General features: G+C 45.0%; 1 protein-coding gene across 1 annotated transcript in view; it reads right to left on the bottom strand.

The window, feature by feature from the left end:
* Positions 1-22,066, bottom strand: part of SHROOM3 (shroom family member 3) — a 144,365-nt gene that overhangs the window by 90,857 nt on the left and 31,442 nt on the right. The window contains exon 4 of the mRNA XM_068679241.1: positions 8,500-8,654. Within this exon, the coding sequence (XP_068535342.1) occupies positions 8,500-8,654 (155 nt within the window). The remainder of the gene's footprint in view (positions 1-8,499; positions 8,655-22,066) is intronic.

The raw sequence follows: 22,066 nt of genomic DNA on the forward strand, positions 1-22,066 counted from the left end.
TTATAGCAATTGGCTGCTGAAAGAAAAATCACTTTATAGCTATGGCATGGGTATAAGTGTTAGAAGATGGCTGAGTTTAATTCCTAATCTTGCCAGAAGGGTCTTAAAATGAGTTAATTGGGTCCAGATTTGTCTGAGAACACATCACTGGCCATACCGTGGTAGAACAGAGGCTCACATATCCCAGCATCTTCTCCCTGACAGTGCCCAAAAGCAGACACATCATGTAGAGAGAGGAGCAGAACAAATACAAATATGTGCACAATGTCCTGCCAGCCCTAGGAGGCAGCCCCTGCCGTGGGGCTGGTGTTTGCAGGGGGTGTATTCCTGGTGAATACACCTCCTGGGTGAGCTCTGCACCCGCTCAGTGCCTGAATTAGCCAGCTTCCTCCGACACCCCTGGTCTCAGTGCCACGCTGTGTTTCTCCTCCCAGCATCTCTCCCACAGCTCATTGTTCAGACAAGGGGGCACGGGAACAGGGCTGTGCCAAGAGAATAAGCTGAAAAAAACAAGTCCTGGGGGGGATCTGCAGAGAACTATGAAAACGAACACACAGATTACAGTTATAGCCATGGATAAGCTTAATCCTTTCTTTTGGTACAGTTTTTAGCACAAAAGGAAAACGAGGATAGTGTTTTCTGTCACTACTCCTCCTTTACACGACTTGCATATTTAGCCTGAAGGCACTGTGAGATGGGAACAGATTGCAGGCACTGTTTGGGGCAGACACAAACTACCAGTTACTGAAAGCAGAACGTAACTGTCTTGAATACTGATCTTTGTTATGTATTCATCTCTGTGTTTAGTGTTTACTTACACCTCACTATAAAACTGCCCCTGAAAGTGAGAAATGCAGACAAATGTCTTTCACTCTACATAAAATACACAATGAGAAGTGGGTAAGCGTGCACCTGTGGGACAGCTGGAATCAGGAGCAGCAGCAGCCAGGCACTTTATTTGCCGAATCTATCTCAGCAGTGATGGCCAGCACCGAGCCCCCAGCACCAGCTCCCCACTCCAGCTATCACTGACTCATGTGAGCAGATTCACTCGTGGGTTGCTGCTAAGGACAAGGCTGATGGAGGGCTCCTACCTCAGCAGTCTCGGAGGTGCTATGCCTGTGTGCCATCAGGTCCCACGTTGAGCCTCAGGAGCACAAGATTTTATGGCAACTACGTGCTTCAGGAACGGAATGTGCTTCATCTTTGATACAAGACTACATATGCTACCTATGTAATACTTGAACAGACTTCCTACAGTAGCTTGTATCTGTATGATAAGACATTTGCTAAAAGCACGTTTCACATCTTGGAGGCATGCAGCACGTTTTGCTGAAGACCGTGGATATTTGAGATTTTTACTTCATGCAGTCTCACTAGCTGTGCAGATGCAAGTATCATCATCGCAGCCCCTCACATCCCAGGTCGGAGTCTACCAACACCCAAGGAAAGCTCTACAGGACCCGAGCGTGTCAGTGTGTACCAAGTACAAGCCTACAACATCAGTCATTCTCTGCAGAGAAATTTTTCCACTAACAAATTTTAATCAAGCTTTGCATTCATTAACCACGACAAATGCTGGATCCACGAGTTTAGAGAATCACAGGGCCAAATACTGACCTGAGGTAACTCATCTGAATGCCACTCAAGCCAACGGAGCTGGTTTATGCCCACTGAGAGCGCAGACCAAACTGCCCGTGGCAAGCTGACTTCACGACACACTGATGTCTCAACAACTTCATGTTTTCACCTCTGCCCTCCCTGCACCAGGCAACAGCGAACGCCACAGCAACTCGAAGGAATGGCTTGTAGGAGGCCCTAGTTCAAGCAGCGCTTGTGCTCGAAAGGGTGTTAGAAAGGAGAGCTGTCGTCCCTGTGGCTGCTGTTGCCTGCAGCATGATATTCGCAGAGCAGCTACATTTGCCATCATGCCTCACTGATCTAATTGCTGCTGTTATGAACATGTTGAATGTAAAACTATGTAAACAGTGTGACGCTCTGACAGCCATTCTTGCTTACTGACCTGTGGAAAAGTCTATTTTTGGCAGCTGCTGTAGGCCACTGTGGTCGTTGTAAAGCAGACAACGCAGTGCATGCATTTTGAGCCTTATCTTCAGCCGACATAAGCGTGCACAGCAGTCAGATTGAACTGATACAGCTGAAAGGGTCTGGGACTTTTTACATTGCATCCAACTTGCTTAGGTACTCAAGTTGGAGAGGAAGCAACAGAAGAAACCAAACTGGAAAAAAAAAGAAAAAAAAAAAAAACACCTTCCACAATTAAACTGAGCATTATTTCTATGGCTTGTAGCTTTAGCTTTCCAACCCTCAGTCTCCTCCAGCTGGTTAAAGATCAACTGAGTATCAAAAACTATCTAAGGCGGTTTGCTGAGGACAGTACGCAAGACTCCTCCTATGAAATTAAACAAACTGGTCTCTTCAGTTCCTCATAGTGATTCACACTGACTGTTGCCAAACTGGCAAGCCATGAGCAAAAAGATCTCCCCAGCATCAGCTTGTGGATTCCTCAGGCTCGATGGAGCTGGATCTGCTCACACCTGCAGTTAGAGGCATTTGTCACCAGCAGTGATATAAATATACTGAAGACTATCATGGGAAATACTTGTGGAGAGCCTAGCTTCTTGGCTCACTCCCGTAGTCTGTCAGCAGTGGAGGGACAGTTCCTTCTTCCCTGTAGCACGCTGCTATCTTGCCTCTTTGCCCAGTGATAATTCTTAAGGCTGTTCCCCTCACTCACTGTTTATCCATGGAAGTTTGATCTGGCTAGCAGGATTGAGTGCTCAAAACAGCAGTATTCTTTCTGTCTTATTGCTTGGGTCTGAAATGTGTCAGAATGAAATGGATGTGCTTTCTCTTGAGCCAGCAGGCAGAAACATCCTGAAAAGCCCTGTATTAAAAAGTGGGGAAGGGGAAGGAGAAGCAGGTGATTTTGCTGTGCAGTTCTGAACATCTTAAGGATCACACCTCAGAAAAAGGACTAGAATGGACCACCAAACTGAATCCACCTTGCCAGCAGCAAGCACACAAATTACTTATTACAGCAGCAGGGTATGTGAGGCCAGAAACTGTAACTCGGTGTAGCAGGGAGTGGAAAGTGCACCTAAGGTGCACACACTAGGGCTCTGTAACTCTCTGACATGCAAAGCACCTCACTCTGGCTTATTCAGGCTTCAGCACAATAAATGTGAAGCATCAGCAAGCTTCTCCAGGGCACAGCAGCTGCAGACCTGAGGTCTACAGGAATACACAAATACATACTTACCTGGGTCTGCTGTCCTGAATGAATGGGCAAAACATATACAGGGAAGAAGCAAGAAATGGGCTTAAAGAAACAAATGGGCTTTAGGAACAGCCTCTTAGATGAGTTAAGATACGAGCAGCCCTGTTAGAGAAGCAAAGGAAAGCTGAAAACGTTCACAAACTGTCATCGAGGGCTCCTGAGCTAACAATGATACACAGAAAATGCAACTAGAGAGCATCCTTGAAAAAACATTCACCAGACATCTCCCAAATAAGGATCATGTCAGGGATTAGGCACAGTATTTACTTAGCACTAGGGTTCAATTTCTGCTTCTGCAGAGATCATCTGTGTCATATCAAGCAAATCATTCAATCGCTCTCTGCCTCAGCTTCTCATCTGCGAATGGACCAGTTATACTTTATCTGTCTGCTAAACGTTGTTAACGCTCCAGAAGAGGAATGGCAATTTAGTAGGAGTTTGCCAAGAGGCAGCACAAAAGGCTCCTTTCCAGCTCCGAGCAAGAGATGTAGCAAACCTGAAATGCAGTTATTCTGACCACTAAGTCTCCTGCAGCTCTCACACACGCCAATGCAAACCACCCAGTCTGTTGATCTTTACATTGCAACATCATATGCTAACAACCTGAAGATATTTACAAAAGGATGTCTTGGGTGGCCTAATCTACGTGGCTTTGCCACATCCCTGTCCCATGACTGCAGCGTAACTGCTTTTGGTACCACCTGCACAGGACAGAAACCCAAATGGCAGTTCAGGGTATAGGTTTACTTTCCATAGCGGTAGATTTTAGTAACCCTTTTCACTGCCGTTCTTTCAGTCACATGTTGATACATTTACACTACTCCCTTCAGTGCTGATTTTTTGGTCCGGAAAGAATCAATTCACTGCATCTTTCAGCAGCTTGGGATCACTGTGGTCTTGTCCGCTCTGGGTTTCCAGACACTTACCCTGATCTCACTGACACAGATGCTACAGAGGCAAACACTGTGTTTAACGACAGTTTACTTCTCTGCAAGACTGTAAAACACCTTTCTCTGACAATTCATCTCTTGTGCTGGGGAAGCACGTGGAGGCACTAACCTCTGGAAAAGGCTGTAACTTTGATTTTGAAGCAATGGACTAGATACCTCTCTTTCAAAACCAGATCCAGGGCCTATGAAGTGTTTGTAATGGGTAAGGTGCTTCTTCTTCTGAATTATTCTTCACACATTTAAATTAAAAAGATTTTAGCAAAGCCAAACTTGCCTGAAGTTGTCATGATTCCAAATCCACGTTAAGCTTATGAGCAAGGAAGTAGAAAGCTCATAAATTCACAACTTCACATGTGTCTCCTTCTGCAAGTTCCTCCCCAGCATCAGCAGGATGTTTGCACAGAAGTGAAAGGCAGACTAAGGCGCTCATGCACTAACTTCTCTGGTGCTGCTCATTGGTTTATAACCATTCATTTATATTAAGTATCGCTGGGAGTTAAGCCATTTTTCTCATTTCTATTTATTATCCTCTATCCTCTCAGACTGAATTTTCTCTGGTTTTCTCTTCGCATTCCCATCATTGCCAATGTTACCACTCTTTTCCTTCACTAAAGTGACCAATAACAAAATGGTGACTACAGATGCTGCTGGATCAGTACCAAGCTTTGCAGATGACATTCTGAGGAAAATAACAGATTATTGCATCAAACCGTCTGCAGACCCAGCAAGGTTTTGCAACATTAATTTTTGTTTAATAACATGTAAAGGTGCACACTACTGCAATAGGCACTAAAAGCTTACCTTTGTCCTAGAAAAAAACACTGAGATTAAATAGCAATCTGCGTGTGCTATGCAGGCTACACAAATATATGGAGTGGTTTAAATGTACTCTGTATGTCCTTTGATGTTCTTCCTACAAAACATCTGAATAAAAAATCCAAGCTTTCTGTCTGTTGTGATGTCTCACGTCTTCATCACACTGCTACAGACAGCTTCTGAGGTTTTTAATGTGAGAAACAAACAATCAAACCTTCAAAAACATGCTGACCTTGAATAGGCTTTGGAGAGAACCAAAAAGACAGACAACAAGCAGACTTTGCTATTGTTTGTGTATGACTTTCAAGGGGTAAAGTCCATGTCCGTATGCGTTTGTGTCACTCCCTAAGCAAGAGTTCTCACGAATCCTGAAATCACACACTGAAAATTCACGTCACAGATGACTGTTCAGAGAACGTTAGGACTGCTGCTATTTGCAGCAAGCAAACCTAATCCACTTGAGTTAAATTGTCAGGAGCAACTTACAAAAACCAGTACCTTAGGCACTCCAAACATAATTTATTTTCAGACAATGTAGTACTGCAAAGCATTTTCTTCTTGTCCACATAACAAAAACCAAACCCCAAACGGGGTTGTTGAAGCACATTAGTGCTTCCTTTACCAGTCCTAATGGCTAAACACATTAGGTCTGGGGTAAAGATAACCTGCACATATTTGATGCTGTAGCTTTATCTCAAGTCTGGCTTGCAAACCTTTGTTTGCTCGCATTTTATCACATAGATAGCAGCCTGCCCAGCAGCATCCCTCTATGTGAGACGAAGGCTTTATGTGGCTGATATTCTGTAATGAGTTGCTTTCCTTAATTTCTTTTGCATCTAGCTACATTTCATTAAATATTGTTGGAAGCTTTTATTAAATGTAGAAGCTCACTTTCCTCTCACTACTTTCCTATTTCCCACCATTCTCCTCTGGGATCTTTCTTTTATCCCTTCTCTTGCACTGGAGACAAAAAATTTGTCTTTTACTTTGTCATCAGCTGGCCAAAGAGCAGAGACCTGACACCGTTGGGGACTGGGAGAATTCAGGCAACCTCTAACTGACTACCCACAAAGCAGTCAGACCTCACATTTTTTTCTTTTGCTACCTCAGCCCATGCCAGCACTGCAGGGGCAGCTGGGACTATGTTGAATCACCTGAACTGAAGGATGGGCTCTTAGCTCTTAATTGTAATTTTTCAGTTTTAAGTTAATGGATTTCCTGAGCTTTAACTGTGCATGAAGCGTTTGAAGAACCTTGGCAAGAGGGTATTATGTGAATTTAATACCTCTTAAAGTAAGTGTGATATAGTATTCCAAACAAGGAAAACATCAAATACCCCTGAAAATTCCTTTTAAGAGGAGAAGAAAAGCTGAAAAGGCCTTAGGAACTTAAAAATAATGGAGAAAGAAACCATTAAGCTACACTGTGAAGTATAATTTTGAAATATATAAAACACTGGTGGCTGATTCTTAACTTTTTCCGAGATCAATCACTTCCTCCTTCAATAACTGATCACCTTCAATAAGAGTAATGTGACCAATGTCCTTTAGGATTGGCTACATGAACTGGGTGTCTCGTGATTCCTACTGCATGTGAAAAAACAGTCATGGACACGAAGAAGTGGCTCATTTTCTCTTTTAGCTTGAGAGACCTCAAAACTTTGTAAGAAATGTCTTCCACTCATTCAGGCATTTCCCAAGGAAATATTAGGAACTGTTGAATTTTGGCCTGGCTATGACACTGCTGACTTTGAGTACCTCACTTCTGCTTGTAAGCACATATATATGCATACATAGATATCAATGTTTTTATATACGTGCACATGTGTGCATACATATCCAGACAGAGACAGAGTATTTATCACTCCTGGTCTCCTGACAAGAGTATTTATCACTCCCTAGGACTCCAAGGTCTGCAAACTTGATTTTTCTTGTCCCCTTTTCTCATTTCTTTTATTGTTTTCCTCCTAAGTAGACAGTATAAACCTGAGAAAAAAATCACTTTAGACCAAAGAGAACCAGATACTTCGCTATTTCACATCAGCAAAACTAAATTGAGATGTGACAGAAGGGTTCTATATTCACAGTTTTACAAAGTTAGCTTGAATCGAACATTTGTTCAGTCAGTACTGATTACAATTTACATGGATCTTAAGTAAAAGCCATTTGTTTTTGGAAAACACTCAAGCTGCAATCAACTGCATTTGCAAATATCCTCCCAGTGGATACAAAGGATCTACCAGTTCAATATATGAAGATCCAGATTTTGTCATAAGGCCATTGTCAGTACCTGAAGACGCTTCATGTAAACAACACAATACAGCCAGCAGAGCATGAAATATACTCCAGAAAACAGAAGGGTGTCTGAGCCCTTCATGCCTGCCCTATTCAGACATTACCCCTCGGATGTTAGCCAGTTGTTCCAACTTAGTGACTCATGCTGACACCTTTTGTTTGGCTAATGACAGCTCCTCAGCTATGCTGATCTTGACCCAGATTCCTCTCTGGCTGAGCATGGAAATTCAGGACAGAGCACTCCATGAAGTGATACCAGCTATCACCTAACTGGCACAGAAAAAGACTGTTTGGACATGCCAGCACTAGGAAACATACAGGATGCAAGTCTATTAAGGTCTTAAGACCATAATTTTAGATCCAAACGTCTGTGATTCAAAGTGGACATAAAGTTCTGTGGCTTGACCCTACCACAAACATTTATTCTTCATACCTCCAGAGGGTATTGGCAGATTTTGTGTAGCCGAGTTAAGCTCAGCACACCACCAGAGCCAGCTTGCAGGCATTGCTACTCATTACCATTTACAAGGCCTTTGACAGACAGGGAAATGGATGTGTGAGGAAAGATCACTCATTCAGTGATAACACAGAGGTTGCTGCTAAAAAGATGCAGGTGAAATGGCTGCTCTTCCCCCTGGATCACACCCTGAGTGCCATACTGATCAAGCTGCTCTCTGTCAGCATGGCAATTCTATCACTTACCTGTGGAACATTAAACAGCTCCAAACCCTGTTGTGGCCAGTGGAAATCTTTGTGCTGTCACAGTGACCGTGATAAAACAGAGCAAATGAGGCAGGAGCTATGTACAGAATTGGCACGCTTTTGAAGGGAGCCCCAGGTACTTTAAAGGACAAAGGGGGACTGCCTGTAAATCTGAACAGGATTCCTGGATTGCCAGGTGGCGGGATAGCAGTGGAAGACATTTGGATAAGTAGTTCACATACTTGGATGCAACAGTGACAAAGGAGTCATAGAAATGTTTGCAGAAAGGAACAAATGATCGCCCTCGGGCTCATGCCTGTGTGCTTAAAACAAGGCTACTGCCAAGATTAGGCTGTAGGCATTCAGCTAGAGATGTGAGAGGGGTGGTTGTGGTACCCTGCAGGGCAGGAGAGAGGGAGTGTTGTGTCTTGCCTACCTGCGGACGACTAGCTTCAGTTTCTTGTAGGACCCTTTCACCAGGGAGATGGCCTCTCTCCTGGAGCTGCTCAGTTCCACCTCATTGATGTTCACCACCTCGTCACCAGCCTGCAGCTTGGAAGGCAGGGAGTCTGCTTTACCTCCCTCTTCAATCTGCACAGGAAAGAGAGAAAGCGATGGTGAGGCACGCTTGCCACAGTTTGGCTGTCACATGCAGAGCTCAGCATGCACTTCTGTCCAAGAGGCAAGGTCTCCCAGCCCCCAAATCAGCTCTCAGACTAAGAAACGTTGCCTCCCTTTGCCCGTCAGCTTTCTCAAAGGACAATGCTTGCCTCCCCTATTTTGTGTGCATGGAAGATGAGGATAAGCAGCAAAACAAATTTTGCCAAGAAACATTGTTATGAATAAGCCAGAAAAGTTTTTGGTATTTGGAAGCAGTAATTGCCAGCAAAATGGTGATGGAACATCTCCTGATAAGAGCACCCCAGCACGAGCCCAAGGGCCAAGCCTGGATTAGAAGACCTTTGATGTGATTTTCTGGTTCAGGCTCCTCTGCGTGATCTAACTGCCCGGTTAACAACAGCTTGCTGCTTACAGGCCAGCAACAGAGCAGATGCACACAGGTGTATGCAGTTAGTAACATACAGCAGCTCTGCAGGGTTTTTCAGCTAGGGATTTCAAAGAACAGTATAAAAGGAAGCAGAAAGTTATTTTAATTTTATGAGAAGGTAAGTGTCTTGTCCAAGGCTATGCAGTGGCAAATCCAGAAGGAGAATCCTAGGGCACTTTCCTCTCAGTTTTGTATAGTCCACTGTGTACGTTGTGTAGTCTTCAATGCTCATTGATTCTCCATCAGTGTGCCAGCAGCAATGCACCAAGTCTGCACAGAAGTGAGAGACAGGGCAGAGGAGAAGGAAAAAGGGCCCAGAATCTCAGACTCCCGGCCCTGTGCGAAGTGAGAGGTGCGTACTGACAGAGCGATACTGAGTATTAGCAGAGGGCAAGGTTACATACATATAACACACTGAATCCTGAGCTTCTGCAGAATGAAATGCAACCAAAATAGCTTTTATTACAAAACTTGCCACCACAGAATCTGATATTCAAAGCACCCAGCAGTCCATGTTCAACAGAAGCTGTAACTGGTGTTAGCAATTGTCTCGTGAGACACAATTAATTACAACGTCTTATGGCACCCTGGAAGTATAACCTCTTCTGTCAGTCCTTTACCTTCCCAGACATCACACCAAAACAAAAACTGGATTCAGGCTCTGATCTAGTGAGCAGACGTAGTATTTGCAGGGGTGCCACTTTCTGAGAAGTGCACACACACTTCTACAAGCCACTTTTACTTCAAGCCACGTCAGGTAAGGTGTAATTGAGCCACAACTCAAACAAGAAGCTCAGCTCATGCAGACACATTACCCAGACCTTTCACTAGTACATTAGTTTCAGTGTAAGTGGTGATTTCTCACAGGCAAAGCCAGTCTGTTCTTCTGAACAACAGTACTCCAGCTCCTGTATTTTGTAACACTTAAAATCCGACTTCCACAAACATTAGCTAATCAGTTCTCCTACCTCCCTACACAGGTAGGTAAAAATCATTGGTATTCATCCTACCAGGAAGTCCTTCCACTAATGAATGATTTTTTTTCTTTTCTTTGTGAGAATGGATAAAACCACAGGAATGAGACTTCATATAAAGAGTCTTGTATCACAATTACCAGGAAGGGCGAGAGATGAAACATTAGACCTTGCTGCCAGCACAAATAAATAACAAACGAAAAAATGCAATGCGGTATCACTCCAGTTTGTTGCTGCTGTAAAGAAACACAGGTGGGTAGCATTTAAACTAAGTATAATAGACTGGGACAATACAGGTTAGATTAACCTGCAATACAAGAAACAGAAGGGAGTTTGTTTATTGTCTTTTTTTTTTCTTTGTTATGTTAGATCACATATAATAGAAAAAAGGCATTCTTGGACCAGTACAAATTTGTACTTGTACCTTGTAACAAATATCATCTACTTCAAAGGCTGAGACACTCATCAGAAGCATTTGTATTAACTTCTGCCTTGAGGAACTTTGGCCATAAAAAACTGCCAGTTGAAAAATCATGATCTGTGTTTTATTCTCTACTAAGTCCCGATTTTATTTATTTATTCTGGTTTTTAAACTCCACAGGATCACTATTTTAGGGTTCTCTTTGGAACCATGGGGGCTAGATTTTTGTTTTCCTCTCTTTTTTTTAGTGAAAATGGGTATTTGGATTCTTCCATAATTACCATTATAAATAACCTGAAATCAAAGGCCTCAATGAAACACTAAAATCCACAATACTCCTGGTAAGGTTGCTAACATTATGAACAGCTCTAAAATAAACCTGTCTTTGATAACTGATGTGTTCCAGCTTATGCCAGGGGCTCTTAAACTGCAGTTTGCAAGGCCATGTAGCCAGCCACAGCAGTATATTAAAGGCCTTCAAGGAGAGTTTGCTAGCCTGAGTACAGCCATCTGCAAGTAATGCTGAGGTTGAGAATGATCTGCTTTGCTCCTGTATAACTATCCACAAACAAGATCTAAAACACAACATGCTTTTTGTGACTAGACACTTTTGATGGTAGCATCAAAACTAAATTACCTGTGTACCTAGACAGAATGTAAGTGGAGATATGGATTGATTTTTTCATTTGATTGCATAGCTATCTCATTTCTTAATAATGTTAGCCTCCTCTCTTGCTTAGGTACAGTTGTCTCATTTAATGAGCTGGGGTTCCCTGGATGCAAGTTCCCTAGAGGTCCTGGAGGAAAATACTCACAACAGCCCTGGGACCTGGCAATACCACTCAGAGAGTCACAAGGGTCAAAAAGACCCCAGGGTTCCCAGCAGAAGTCCAGAAATGAGGCACTGTCTCCCAAAGCAAAGTTCAGACGCTCCATGTTCTCACCTGGTCACTTCCTCTCTCTGAATGCCTCTGAAAATATTTGTGTATAAGGAGTGGTAATAATTCAAGGAAAGAACAGAATAATTCAAACAAAACACGCTGCACTATAAACACAAAGCGCTCTCTCTAGTCAGTGTAACAATTATCAACAAAAGCAAACAAACCTCAGCACACATGTAATCTATTTAAATGATCACCTGCTTCACTGGCCGAGTCAAGGATGGGAACCTGCTGGTCTGTGATGCGCTGAGCAGCTGAGAACCACATGACAGAGTATGCTCACAAAGCTTCGTGTGCCAAACCAGACGGATAAATATGCAGGCAGGCCACTTCTGCGTGTGGCTGCCCTCTCTGAACATCGGCTTGTTCTGTGGACCCAAGGTCCCAAGTGAGAGGAAAAGAGAAGATAAGTCTTCAGCTGTCCCCTAAACCTCAAGTGGCTCAGTGCTGTCACAGCAATGGCAGAGCTAGCAGCACACTCTGTTGTTTTCAGTGTGTCAGTTGCATTGGAGTAGTTTGAACAGCCACAGTGTTGTCAAAATCACCCTCAGCAGTCACTTGTGCCAAAAATGTGATCACTGAGCTACATGACCTAGCGTAAGGGGTCAATCAATAGGCAGTAAGACCTCTTATGGCTTATTTATGCGGAGAGAAACAAGGTGATTTGGAGCCAGCAAGCTTACTTGGGCAGAGGATCATTGCTAAAACTGTCAGGAACAAGAGCAGCCAGCTGGGGACTGATGATTTTTGGCTGGAATGAGACAACCACTCTGCCAAGCCAAGTTATGAGAGAAGACTGACAAGCAGAGGGGGGAGGAATACCTAAGACACAGGTTGGCTGGGTTTAATGCCTGGTTTCACTGCAGATGTTGTGAGTAGAGCCAGATGCCCAGGTATGGCCACGTGGGGAGCAGAAACCCTCTCCTTGAAGCCAGTAGAAGCATCTGTACAGCGAAACATTCATCCATAGCAAAAAGAGTCATGGTTTCTGTGCCTCGGTTTCCCAACTGTAAAATGGACACAACTGTTCCTACCTTCACCTGTCCCCTCTGTTCAACATGTGATCTCTCTGTGGGTGGCGATGATCCAGATCTTGGCTCTCATTCCAGGGGCTGCCTCTGAATCTGCAGCTCGCAAGCCCTGACCTGGGGAAGTCTTTGTCTCTTGAATCATGCAACAGAAAACTATCCCCTTCCAGAGGGTGCTCCACCAACCATCTCTGACAGTTCCTATTTCCTGTGAAACCCCATCCAGGTCCTCCATAAAGGCTGTGATTTCAGCCATCTCCTCCACACCTCACTCTTTCTTCTGCTTTCCACAAAGGTATCTAGCCAGTGCTTCCAGGTTCTTTCAGAAGGAGGAAACAAGATCTTCCCTGCCAAGCTGGCCTCCCCACCCACTTCAAAAAGTCTCAGTAGTCTTGTAAGGCTGACACAAACCCAAGCCCGTTCAGCTGTCTTTACTGCAGTAAAGCCTACCATGCCCGCTGCCCTTTCCCGAAAATCCCCAAGGCCACCCCTGGTTCCTGCTTTGCATTAATACTCCGGTCCATTTTCTTGTACTAGAGGAGGCTCCTTGTCACTCAATAGATCATAGAGCAGACTTTGAACTCATCTGTTCTCCCTTTTTTTGGCTTACTGTAAAAGCAAGATGTTGCTTAAGCAGATCACCAAGGATACATAAGACTTATTACTACTGTCTTTTGTTTGGTTCACTATGGTTACTGTAGGTTCAGAGAATGCTGTCTAACTGAGATCCTTTCTTGATTATTTTAAAGAGGTTTTCTTTATTTATTCCTCTTTTCTCTTCCCTTGCTTTGAGGAGCTTTTGTAACAACAAATTCTCTGTAGCTTTTAAGATGGATCATTCCACCTTTGTGTCTTTTGTATCAAGCACAGTGCATGTGATTCCTAAACTGTAAACTTACTGGCTGAAGTTTCTTCATAAAAAAGAAGCAAATATGTAGACACACACACTGTAGGCAGTTACACAAGCAAAGCCGTGCCACGCAGCAGGTTAGTACAACTGCTGAGGGACACCGGGAGATGCTCTGGAAAAAAACAGTAAGGCAGCCTAGCCAGGTGTTGACAGAAGCAGCTGCAATCGCAGTGACAAACCACTGCCCTTTGCGTGTCACACACAGTAACGATGGGAAGGGAAGCATCACAAATGAACTGCTGGAGATGGCTGTCCAGAATTCCTGAGCTGCAGAAAGAAGTTTTATAGGAACCGATGGGGTGGCAGAGGAAGAAATTTCACTCCCTGGAGGAGTTGAGAGAGGAAGCTTTCTCCACTGCAAGGTGTCCGTGATTCACCCAGGAGCAGCATTACAGAAATTTGTTCTCTGCTTCAGAGCCCTTGAAAATCCTCCTTCTCAGCCCATTTTCATCTCCACATCTCCACTGCTAAAGCATTTGTAACAGCCTAAAATCTTTTACAAGAATTGTTTTTTGTTTTTATTCTTTCCAGTGGGATGATGCATCCCAGCGCACCTGGGACTCACCTCTGCCTCGTCCCTCACTGGGTTATCAGCACTGCTACACCAAATCTGGCTTGCTCGGTAAACTTGTTGAGTAGCTGATTAATATCGGTTTTATGCGGGAGACGAGTTTTTTAAGCCCCCATGGAGTTCAGACAGGGTTCTCAAACCTAACAGCAGAGTTGCAGAGCTACTGAAAGACTCCAGAGAAGACGCTGCTCCCACCACTCAGACTTAATGCCGTGTCACAGTCTGGGGGCAGTGCGCGTTTCCCATGCAGCAGAGAGAAATCCTGCCCCATTGTCCCCAAGCCCTGTGTCAGCGTGACAAAGCAGTTCATACGATTCAATCAAAAAACAGTTAAATCTAAGGTCTCCCCCTGGAGCCCTATCTCTGCTGGATATCCCCATCCCTGATGCAGACATGCATCGAAGGAGAATTTAGCTACTGATGTTTACTCAAAAGTGTTTCCAAATTAGTTATTGTTTTATCCTGCAGGGAAGAAAGGAAGAGATTTTTATTCTCATAGTACTCTGGATTGTTCTGCAGTAACATCACTGCTGCCAAGTAAAAGGTTTGGTGGTGGAGAGACTCATTTATTCCAGGTAGCTGTACAAGGTTCACGCAGAACGAATTCACCTCGGGAGCCTGAATTTTACTCAGTGGAAGAACAAGTTAAACTACATGGTTCTGAAGGGTTAACGGTGCTAAGAAATCTTGTTGGCACTTCCCAAGAAAATCTGTTATTTAACACAAGCAAAACAACATACTTTCTCCCCCACTCAGTCTGAACCATGTTAATGAATACATTTACTTGGCTTGGAGCAAGACGCCTAGCAAGGAGGACTCCAGCCCTTGCCATTCACAACTCCAGCACTTCTGGCATCCTCAGGCTTATTTTCCAGATACTACATCAGAGAGGCACCACGGTAAACCCAGAGGGACCTCTGCTCACTGTGTTGGCAGTGACAGTCACCAGCTCTGATTTTAGCACTGCAGCCACCAGCAGAGCAGTGTTTGACACCATAAAGCTGCTCTCCCACTGCTGGGTGGCCAAAGGTAGGCACTGCTCGGAGAGCAAGGCCAGCCGTCCCTCAGTGGGACAGAGGAGCTTCCCTCAAGACATGGTCACTGGAGAAATTGCTCCTCGTCCCTGTGGCTTTACTCCTCTCGTAGTCCTCTGCTCTGCTGCCTGAGGCAATCCTTATTTTGTCCATGTCTAAGGCTAGCCCTAGGAACGCTGAAAAGAACATGAACCACACATCTTTTCTTCAGAAGAGGGATTTCAGGCAAGCAGGCTGCATTTACCAAACCTGAAATCTGTCCAGGATGCCGAGTGAAAATACTGTTACGTATCAGAGCCTCTAGTACAAAGGGGGCCAGGACCTCACTTTTTATGGATATTCCCCCAAGCCAAAATGAAGCAGCAGTGTTGCTGGTGCCCCTCCAAGTGCTACGGATCCAGATGGAAACCTGCTGCCCCTTGCTGACTGAGCACCACCCCTCCTCTCCAGCCCCATCTGCATGCAGCAGGGAGCATCACTGCCCCGTGCCACCTGGCTGTCCCCAAACCCAGCCCAGGAGTAAGGCAGTACCTGGGCTGCCTTGTCCTTGTCCTTGAACCTGGATGGTCTGGAGACAGGACTGCAGGCAAAATGTTGGGATGCTCCTGCTCCAGTGCAGACAGGAGCTCCCTGAAGGACCAAAACCTTTCCCCGTATAATTACGGAGTGCAGACTGGCTGTGGGGAGCAAAGCAGTGACCCAGCTGTGGAAATGCCATGGTGCTCCAGGCAGGCTGGGTGCAAGTTACTGACAAGTGGCCAGGATTCAAGGTCATTCCTCTGACTACCCCGCAGGCTCCAACACTTCCACACCTTCCCATTTCCTGCGCGATTGTTTCCTGTCCTGGAAGCAAGGTTAATCTCAGCAGTCAGCCCCTCAGCAAAAAGTGGCGAGAAGTGAATGGAAAACAGATTGCTGGCTTCAGCTGCAAGAGATAAGAAGACATGCGTGGATGAGTTTGTGTCTGCCTCCTCTCGGTGACTCTGAATTCCTAAGCCAGCAGAGGAAAGAAAGCTTAGCTCTTAGATAATTTTGGACCTTCTTAAGCATAGAGCAGGAAAAATCAAGTTTTCTTTCAGTGAATGCACAAAGACAGACGGAACTCCACTACAGCTTTGACTTCAGACCTTTAAGAAGCCTCCAGGATCCTTTTTTTTTGTTGTAACAGCAGGCAAAACTAACAAGAAATCTTCTCCACACCCATCCATATATACAAGACAAGGAACTGATCTGTGTTTGTACATGTATAACATGTACAGCCCTGTCAGGTCCCTCTGCTAGCGGTGTGGTGCAAACACATTAGCATGGACAGTTCCTGCCCTGAACCTTACGGTGCGAATGGGCAGGTCAGACAGAGAGGGATGGGAAACAGAGATGTGGAAAAGCTGTGTCAACAGCAAACGAGACAGCAGCAAAGCCCACTCACAGCTTCAGTGAGACATCTGCAACACATGGGCTGAGCCTAGAGGTGAGGAAAAGCAAGGGCACCTGCAGAAGAGGGGAAAAACCATCTCATCTTCAGCCAGCATAAAGCCAGCTGCACCGCTTGCTCCCTTCCAGTGCTAAAACCCGAGGGATTGCTTTCTCCTGCTCCTTCTCTGCTTCCTGCGTGAGGCCAGCTTTTATCCCAGGAGGGTGTTGCCTGCAGAACACACCCTGCCCAAGCACATGGCAAGCAGAGAGAGCCTTGCTTCTTTGTTCGCTGTTTGGTTTTTGCAAACAATCCATTCCACGCATTCCACAGAGGGTATATTACAAATACTGGGGCCTGGCGCACGCTAACTTGATCCTGTTTGGTCTGCAGCGATTATCAGGGCGCTATCAGCTCAAGGGGCTATGAGAACTCCTTCCCTGTTAACTCTCTTGCAGCTGACGCAGTTTGCCCCTCTCCAGTGACTGCACCTACCTGAGAGTTAATGTTTGCTCCACCATGTGAGAGGTAAAAATAGCTGTCTGTCCGAGAGGCTGCTGGAAAGGTCTTCTGCTTTGCTCCTAAACACACCCAAGGTTTCCACAGTCAGGAGTCCTTTCCTCATCCTGCTTTGCCATCCTGTCCCCAGTTTCACAGCCGTTTCTCACACATCCCACCACCTAGCAAGGCTTCAGTGATCAACCCCCCAGCTCCTAAGGTATTTTGACAGTGACTGTAGGTGGGGATGCCATCAAACACAGGCCCACCCAACACAGGAGCTGGTTTTTGGCTGTTTGCATTTTCTTTGGGGTAACTAGTTAACACTTCCATGTGAGAAAGGATGTCTAAGATGTACGCACCAGTGATCAGTTCAGAGAAGTCACAAACAGCAGGCTCTAGAAGTACAGTTGATGATATATAAATATATATATATATATATATATTTTTTTTTTTTCACTCCATGATTAGACAGGAAATTTCCTGCCTTGATATTTTGCTGGTGTGAATTCAAAGCAGAAACTCAAAGAAAATCTGCCCTGCAACTGGGTAATTCTAGAAATCATGTAAACCTGAAACTACATGATTTTCTGGCTACTGGAACAAGTAGTACTAATCTCTCCCGTGGACAGGTTGTTGGACCCAGCACGGCCAATTATTGCTTTTGACACTTCCCACTTCTCTTTCCCTTATTTCCATTCCCTAATATTTAACGCTTTCATTATACCTGTTACTGGAAATAGCAGTAATAATAGTAATGACAACAGAAATAATGAGAACCTTCCTTCCATTAGTTCATTTGACTTTCCGACAGCACGGAAAGACAGCACAAAGTATTGCTTCTAAATTAGGGAGAAATAAAAACAGAAGCAATGTTTGTGTAACTTTTTCAGGGTCACAGAAAGAATCACACATTAGTGCTGGAGTTGCACTCGGTGCTGACTGCCAGGTCACGCCATATGGAGGCCAAATGAGACTCTCCCCCCTTAATATTTGTACCATGTCCCCAGCATTAAGCTGCTTTCCCTCACGGCATTTTTCCCTTCCTACAACCAAGAGGAACTCCTTTTGGACATCCTGCCTCCTGTACCTCTGGCTCCTCTCATCTCTTTTGTCTTCATTCTTCTCTATTTGCTGTGGCTGTCCCCTCTCCCATTGTGCTACCATTTTCCTTTCTTTTGCCCTATATTCCCTTCACGATGCTCCTCCTTTCTTCCCAAGCCTATCAAATGCAAACTAATACCCACTAAATGTCTGTACTTGTCTGTATGCGAGAGAAAAAAATGATGCAGCACAGCCTGATGAACTGACTGGAGCTCTAGCAACGCATTCAATAGCTGCCTAAGGAATTTAGGCATTCATTTCTCACTCATTTCAGCGAGAATCAAACAAAAATTTTCAGGAACACTTTGAAGACTAAAGCTTGGAGCAGCCGGCAGCAATTAAAACACAGCTCGACAGCGAGAGCCGTGTCCTTTAGGGCAAGAGAGCAGCACTGGCATCCCTAGGTAATGAGAAGGAAATGCTAAGGCGCTCTCCCGAAGTAGCTGGGCAAGTTCATCCCAGCTTGGCGCGCTTTGACTCGATGCCAGGTCACACACACTCCACAATAACACAGCAAGATCTCCCCTCGGACCAGATAATGGCAACAGCGCACGGCTCAGAGTGACGGTGCCGGTACAAAAGAGGAATTTCACGGTCCAAGCCATTGTCATCACATCACACTTGGCAAACCCTTTCTTTATTCCCCCAGCCTCCCATAATTATTAAAAAGTCTTCTCAAGTGAATTTAGTGCCCATGAGAGATGCCAGGCTCATAGCCTTGGAGATTCGTTTTCTTTGCCTACAGATCAGTTCTCACCCTTCCTCCCTGACGCCTTCTCTCCGCATCTCCAGCGTGTTTTAGTGCGTCCTGGAAGGAAAAGCCTCCTGGAAACAAAAGGAAGACTCCTTCTCTGAGTCCCTAAGCACTGCTGTTGAAATGGCCAGCCCCACAGATGCAAGTGCAGCAGCTATTTTTTAAAAATGGGCATTCATGAGGCAGAATGGATTGCTTCTGGTCCCCTAGGCACTGAAGCACAGGAGCATGTCAGACACTGGCATGACTATCTGCGGGATCGGTAACGTGTCAGGGGGGTCTATGCAGGCAGCATCTACCAGAGCCCCTTCACACCACATCGACCCATGAAAAGAAATCCCTGGCAGCATTTTCCATGACACTACCATAACTCTAAATAGTAAAGAATTGCCATGACATACTTGGAAACAACTGACAGCGAAGGAGGGAGGAGAGCGATGAGTTCAGCTTCATGCTGGAAGAACAAACACCCTGAATTTCAAACTGAGCACGTCCTTCTGACAGCCACCCCCTTTCTGCCAGGACAGGCAGGCTGAGTGTTTGAGAACCTCTCCCTGTGAACCCATGTGAAAGTGTGCAGTCTTAGCTGTGCATGTTTTCCTAACAGGGTCCTAATGGGCTGCTCAAATTTTTTTTTTATTGTTGTTTCTTCTCTTTTTTTATTCTGTGTGTTCTTACCAGGAGCACCAGGGAGACAGAGGAATAAACTGCAGGGGAGATGCACAGCTTCGGTTGGTTTGTTCACATCACTTCCTCTGCAGCCACTCTCCTTGTCCCCTGCTGCCACCCCGCGGCAGTTCCAAGCTCAAAGGCCAATTGCTTTTCTCCGTGCTACTATCTCATTTGTAGCTGGTGGGACTCAAACTGTGAGGGATGCTTTGCTAATGATGGGCTAAAGCAGCAGCTCACATAGTGTTAGTAAGAAGAGGAATGAAAAGCTGTCAGGTCAAATCCAAGCCTAAGTCTGAATTTCCCCCTCCAGACCTGTGGGTAGTTCTGTTTTCAGTAACATGAGTTATGCACTAGCTGAAAGCTCATCTGAAAGGTCAGTTACTGCTGTTGTCGTGGAAATAGAGCGGTTGCTGCACTTAAGCTGGGCTGAGTATCTCAAAGATTCAAAGGCAGATGTGTAAATGAAGTTTATGGTGTGAAAAAGTAAGAAAAAATGTTCAGCAGTGGCATTTGGGGTCACTTCTTAATGTAGACCTTGAAGAAGCAGTCAGACTCACCAGTGAATGTTACAGCCCTCTGTCAAGTTACGAAAGGAGACAGAAGGGTACTGACTGCCTCAGCCTCTGTCTGATACCTCCTTATCCTACGCACTCCTTCAGCCATGACCTCCGCAGCCTCTCTGCAGCTCTCTACCATTTTTGCTGATAGGAAATGGTTGAGAGCATGTTCTTTGTCATGTTGTCCTCAGAACACCTCAGGCTGCTCAATTCTGCATAACAGTCAAGTTAGTAAGCACTGAAATCATTTTGTTTGGGCTCCATGTAAATTCTTCAACCAGTGGCCAAGAGGCCAAAGGCACCACCAAATGCCCTGCCCACATGTCAACCTAAATGTCTTCAACCTGCACATGCAGGGTCTCTTCCCAGCTTATGGCAAAGAAAACTTTTGAAAACAAGATGATAAGAGCAGGCTTAGCTGGTGATTACCAAGGCTGCATTTAAAGACAGCAATCTGGGAACCTTCTTGCTGATTTTATACTGCAGAAGTGGACCTTAATGATTCAAAAGCTGCTGGGGTATGCAAGGAATACCTTCTTTTAGGAGAAGTGATTTCTGGCTGAGTTTTGGAGCTTACCTATTTATCGAGCCAAACACTTTTTTGGCAAAACTATTTTTAGTTGCAGTAGACATTAACGAATTTAGGTGGAGTTCGGGTTGAGGCAGGTTGAAGTTTCCAGTGCCAGTGATGCTGTCAGGTGGCACGGAGATGAACAAGGTAAACATACCTGTATAAACCCCAGGCACATTGCCCACTGTCTTCTTCCTGCATGCTGGAGAGCTCTCACTTTTATGTTTCTCTTCTGAAACTTTTCTGTGAGACAAACCTCAACACATGCTCCAAATGGCTGCTAACTTTGTGGAAGTGTGTATTTACACTTTGCCCTGCACCTGAAAATGCGAAGGTTAGACCCAGCAGTTTGACACGTAAATGCCTTTCCAGAGTAAGGGTTTCAAATCCTTGTTCTGCCATGTGTGCCACTGAAAAGTCCACTGCAACTATTTCAGAAACACAAACTGAAAATGTGCATCCTCTTCCTGCCTTTTCCGTCACTTGGTATGATTTCCTGGTTTCTCACAGTTCTCTCAATTTTTTTTTGCTTCTTTTCTGTTTCCAAAAATGTCCTTGAAAATAAACTGACTGGACAAACAAGTACAAGATTCCCATTAACAAGGGCGATGTGGAATGACCTGTTTAGACATCAGCAGTGGAAGACGCTTGATCCCAGGAAAGAATTGGATTACGAAGGCATGTCCTCCATGAGTACTTTCAGGCTTACTCAAGTTTTACACCTAAATTAGAACAGTACACAAAAGTGACTTAGCTCCTGCGCCACAAGAATGCCACTTTGACTTGCTGGCCTCTTCTCACACGTACGTCCTGTCCCGGAGGTATCAGCACTAAAAACACGAGGTGACTCTGAATGCAGATGAGCTTAGTTAGTCTGGGCACAGGGAACACTTTATCTCAGTATTGCAAAACCTTTTCCATTTCAGTCTTAAGCACTGAAGAACCATATTCCTGCTTCATGCGCAATGGGAACAGCACCCCAACACCACCTGAACGGAGCGCAGGGGCTCGCTGCCTGTGTAGTTTATGCAATGCACTGGAAACTTTACTCTTGCATTTTGGAGATGGGAAAGAGAACAAAGGGTGAGGGGAGCAGAAGTAACTAGAATGGAAGGGAACGTGCCTGCTAAAGCCAGTCGTTACGCATTGGCTAAATCGCCTTTCTTTAACTGCCATAGCTCCAGGGGCTAAGGCAGCAGGCACATGTTTTTATAAGCTGAATCATACATTAATGAAAATCCCAGGACATTCCTACAAGAGCAGAGGCATTAGTGGTAGCTGGGATGCTGGCCAAATTCCAGTGAAGGTAACTACATTCTGTTTCCCTCTGGTCTCCCTGCCATTTCAATGAATGTGGTCAATTGTTTCAGGTCCAAGGCACTCTGCAGCGTCCCCGAGATCAGCTGCCATACCCACAGCATCCTGTACAGCTCGCAGGGATATCATTCTCACTTAAGCAATCTTTGAGGGACTTAAAAATAGATCCTGTGAATGATGAAAACGTCCCTT

Source organism: Anas acuta, chromosome 4 (assembly GCF_963932015.1).
Source record: "Anas acuta chromosome 4, bAnaAcu1.1, whole genome shotgun sequence".
In the NCBI taxonomy this organism is placed as follows: Eukaryota; Metazoa; Chordata; class Aves; order Anseriformes; family Anatidae; genus Anas; species Anas acuta.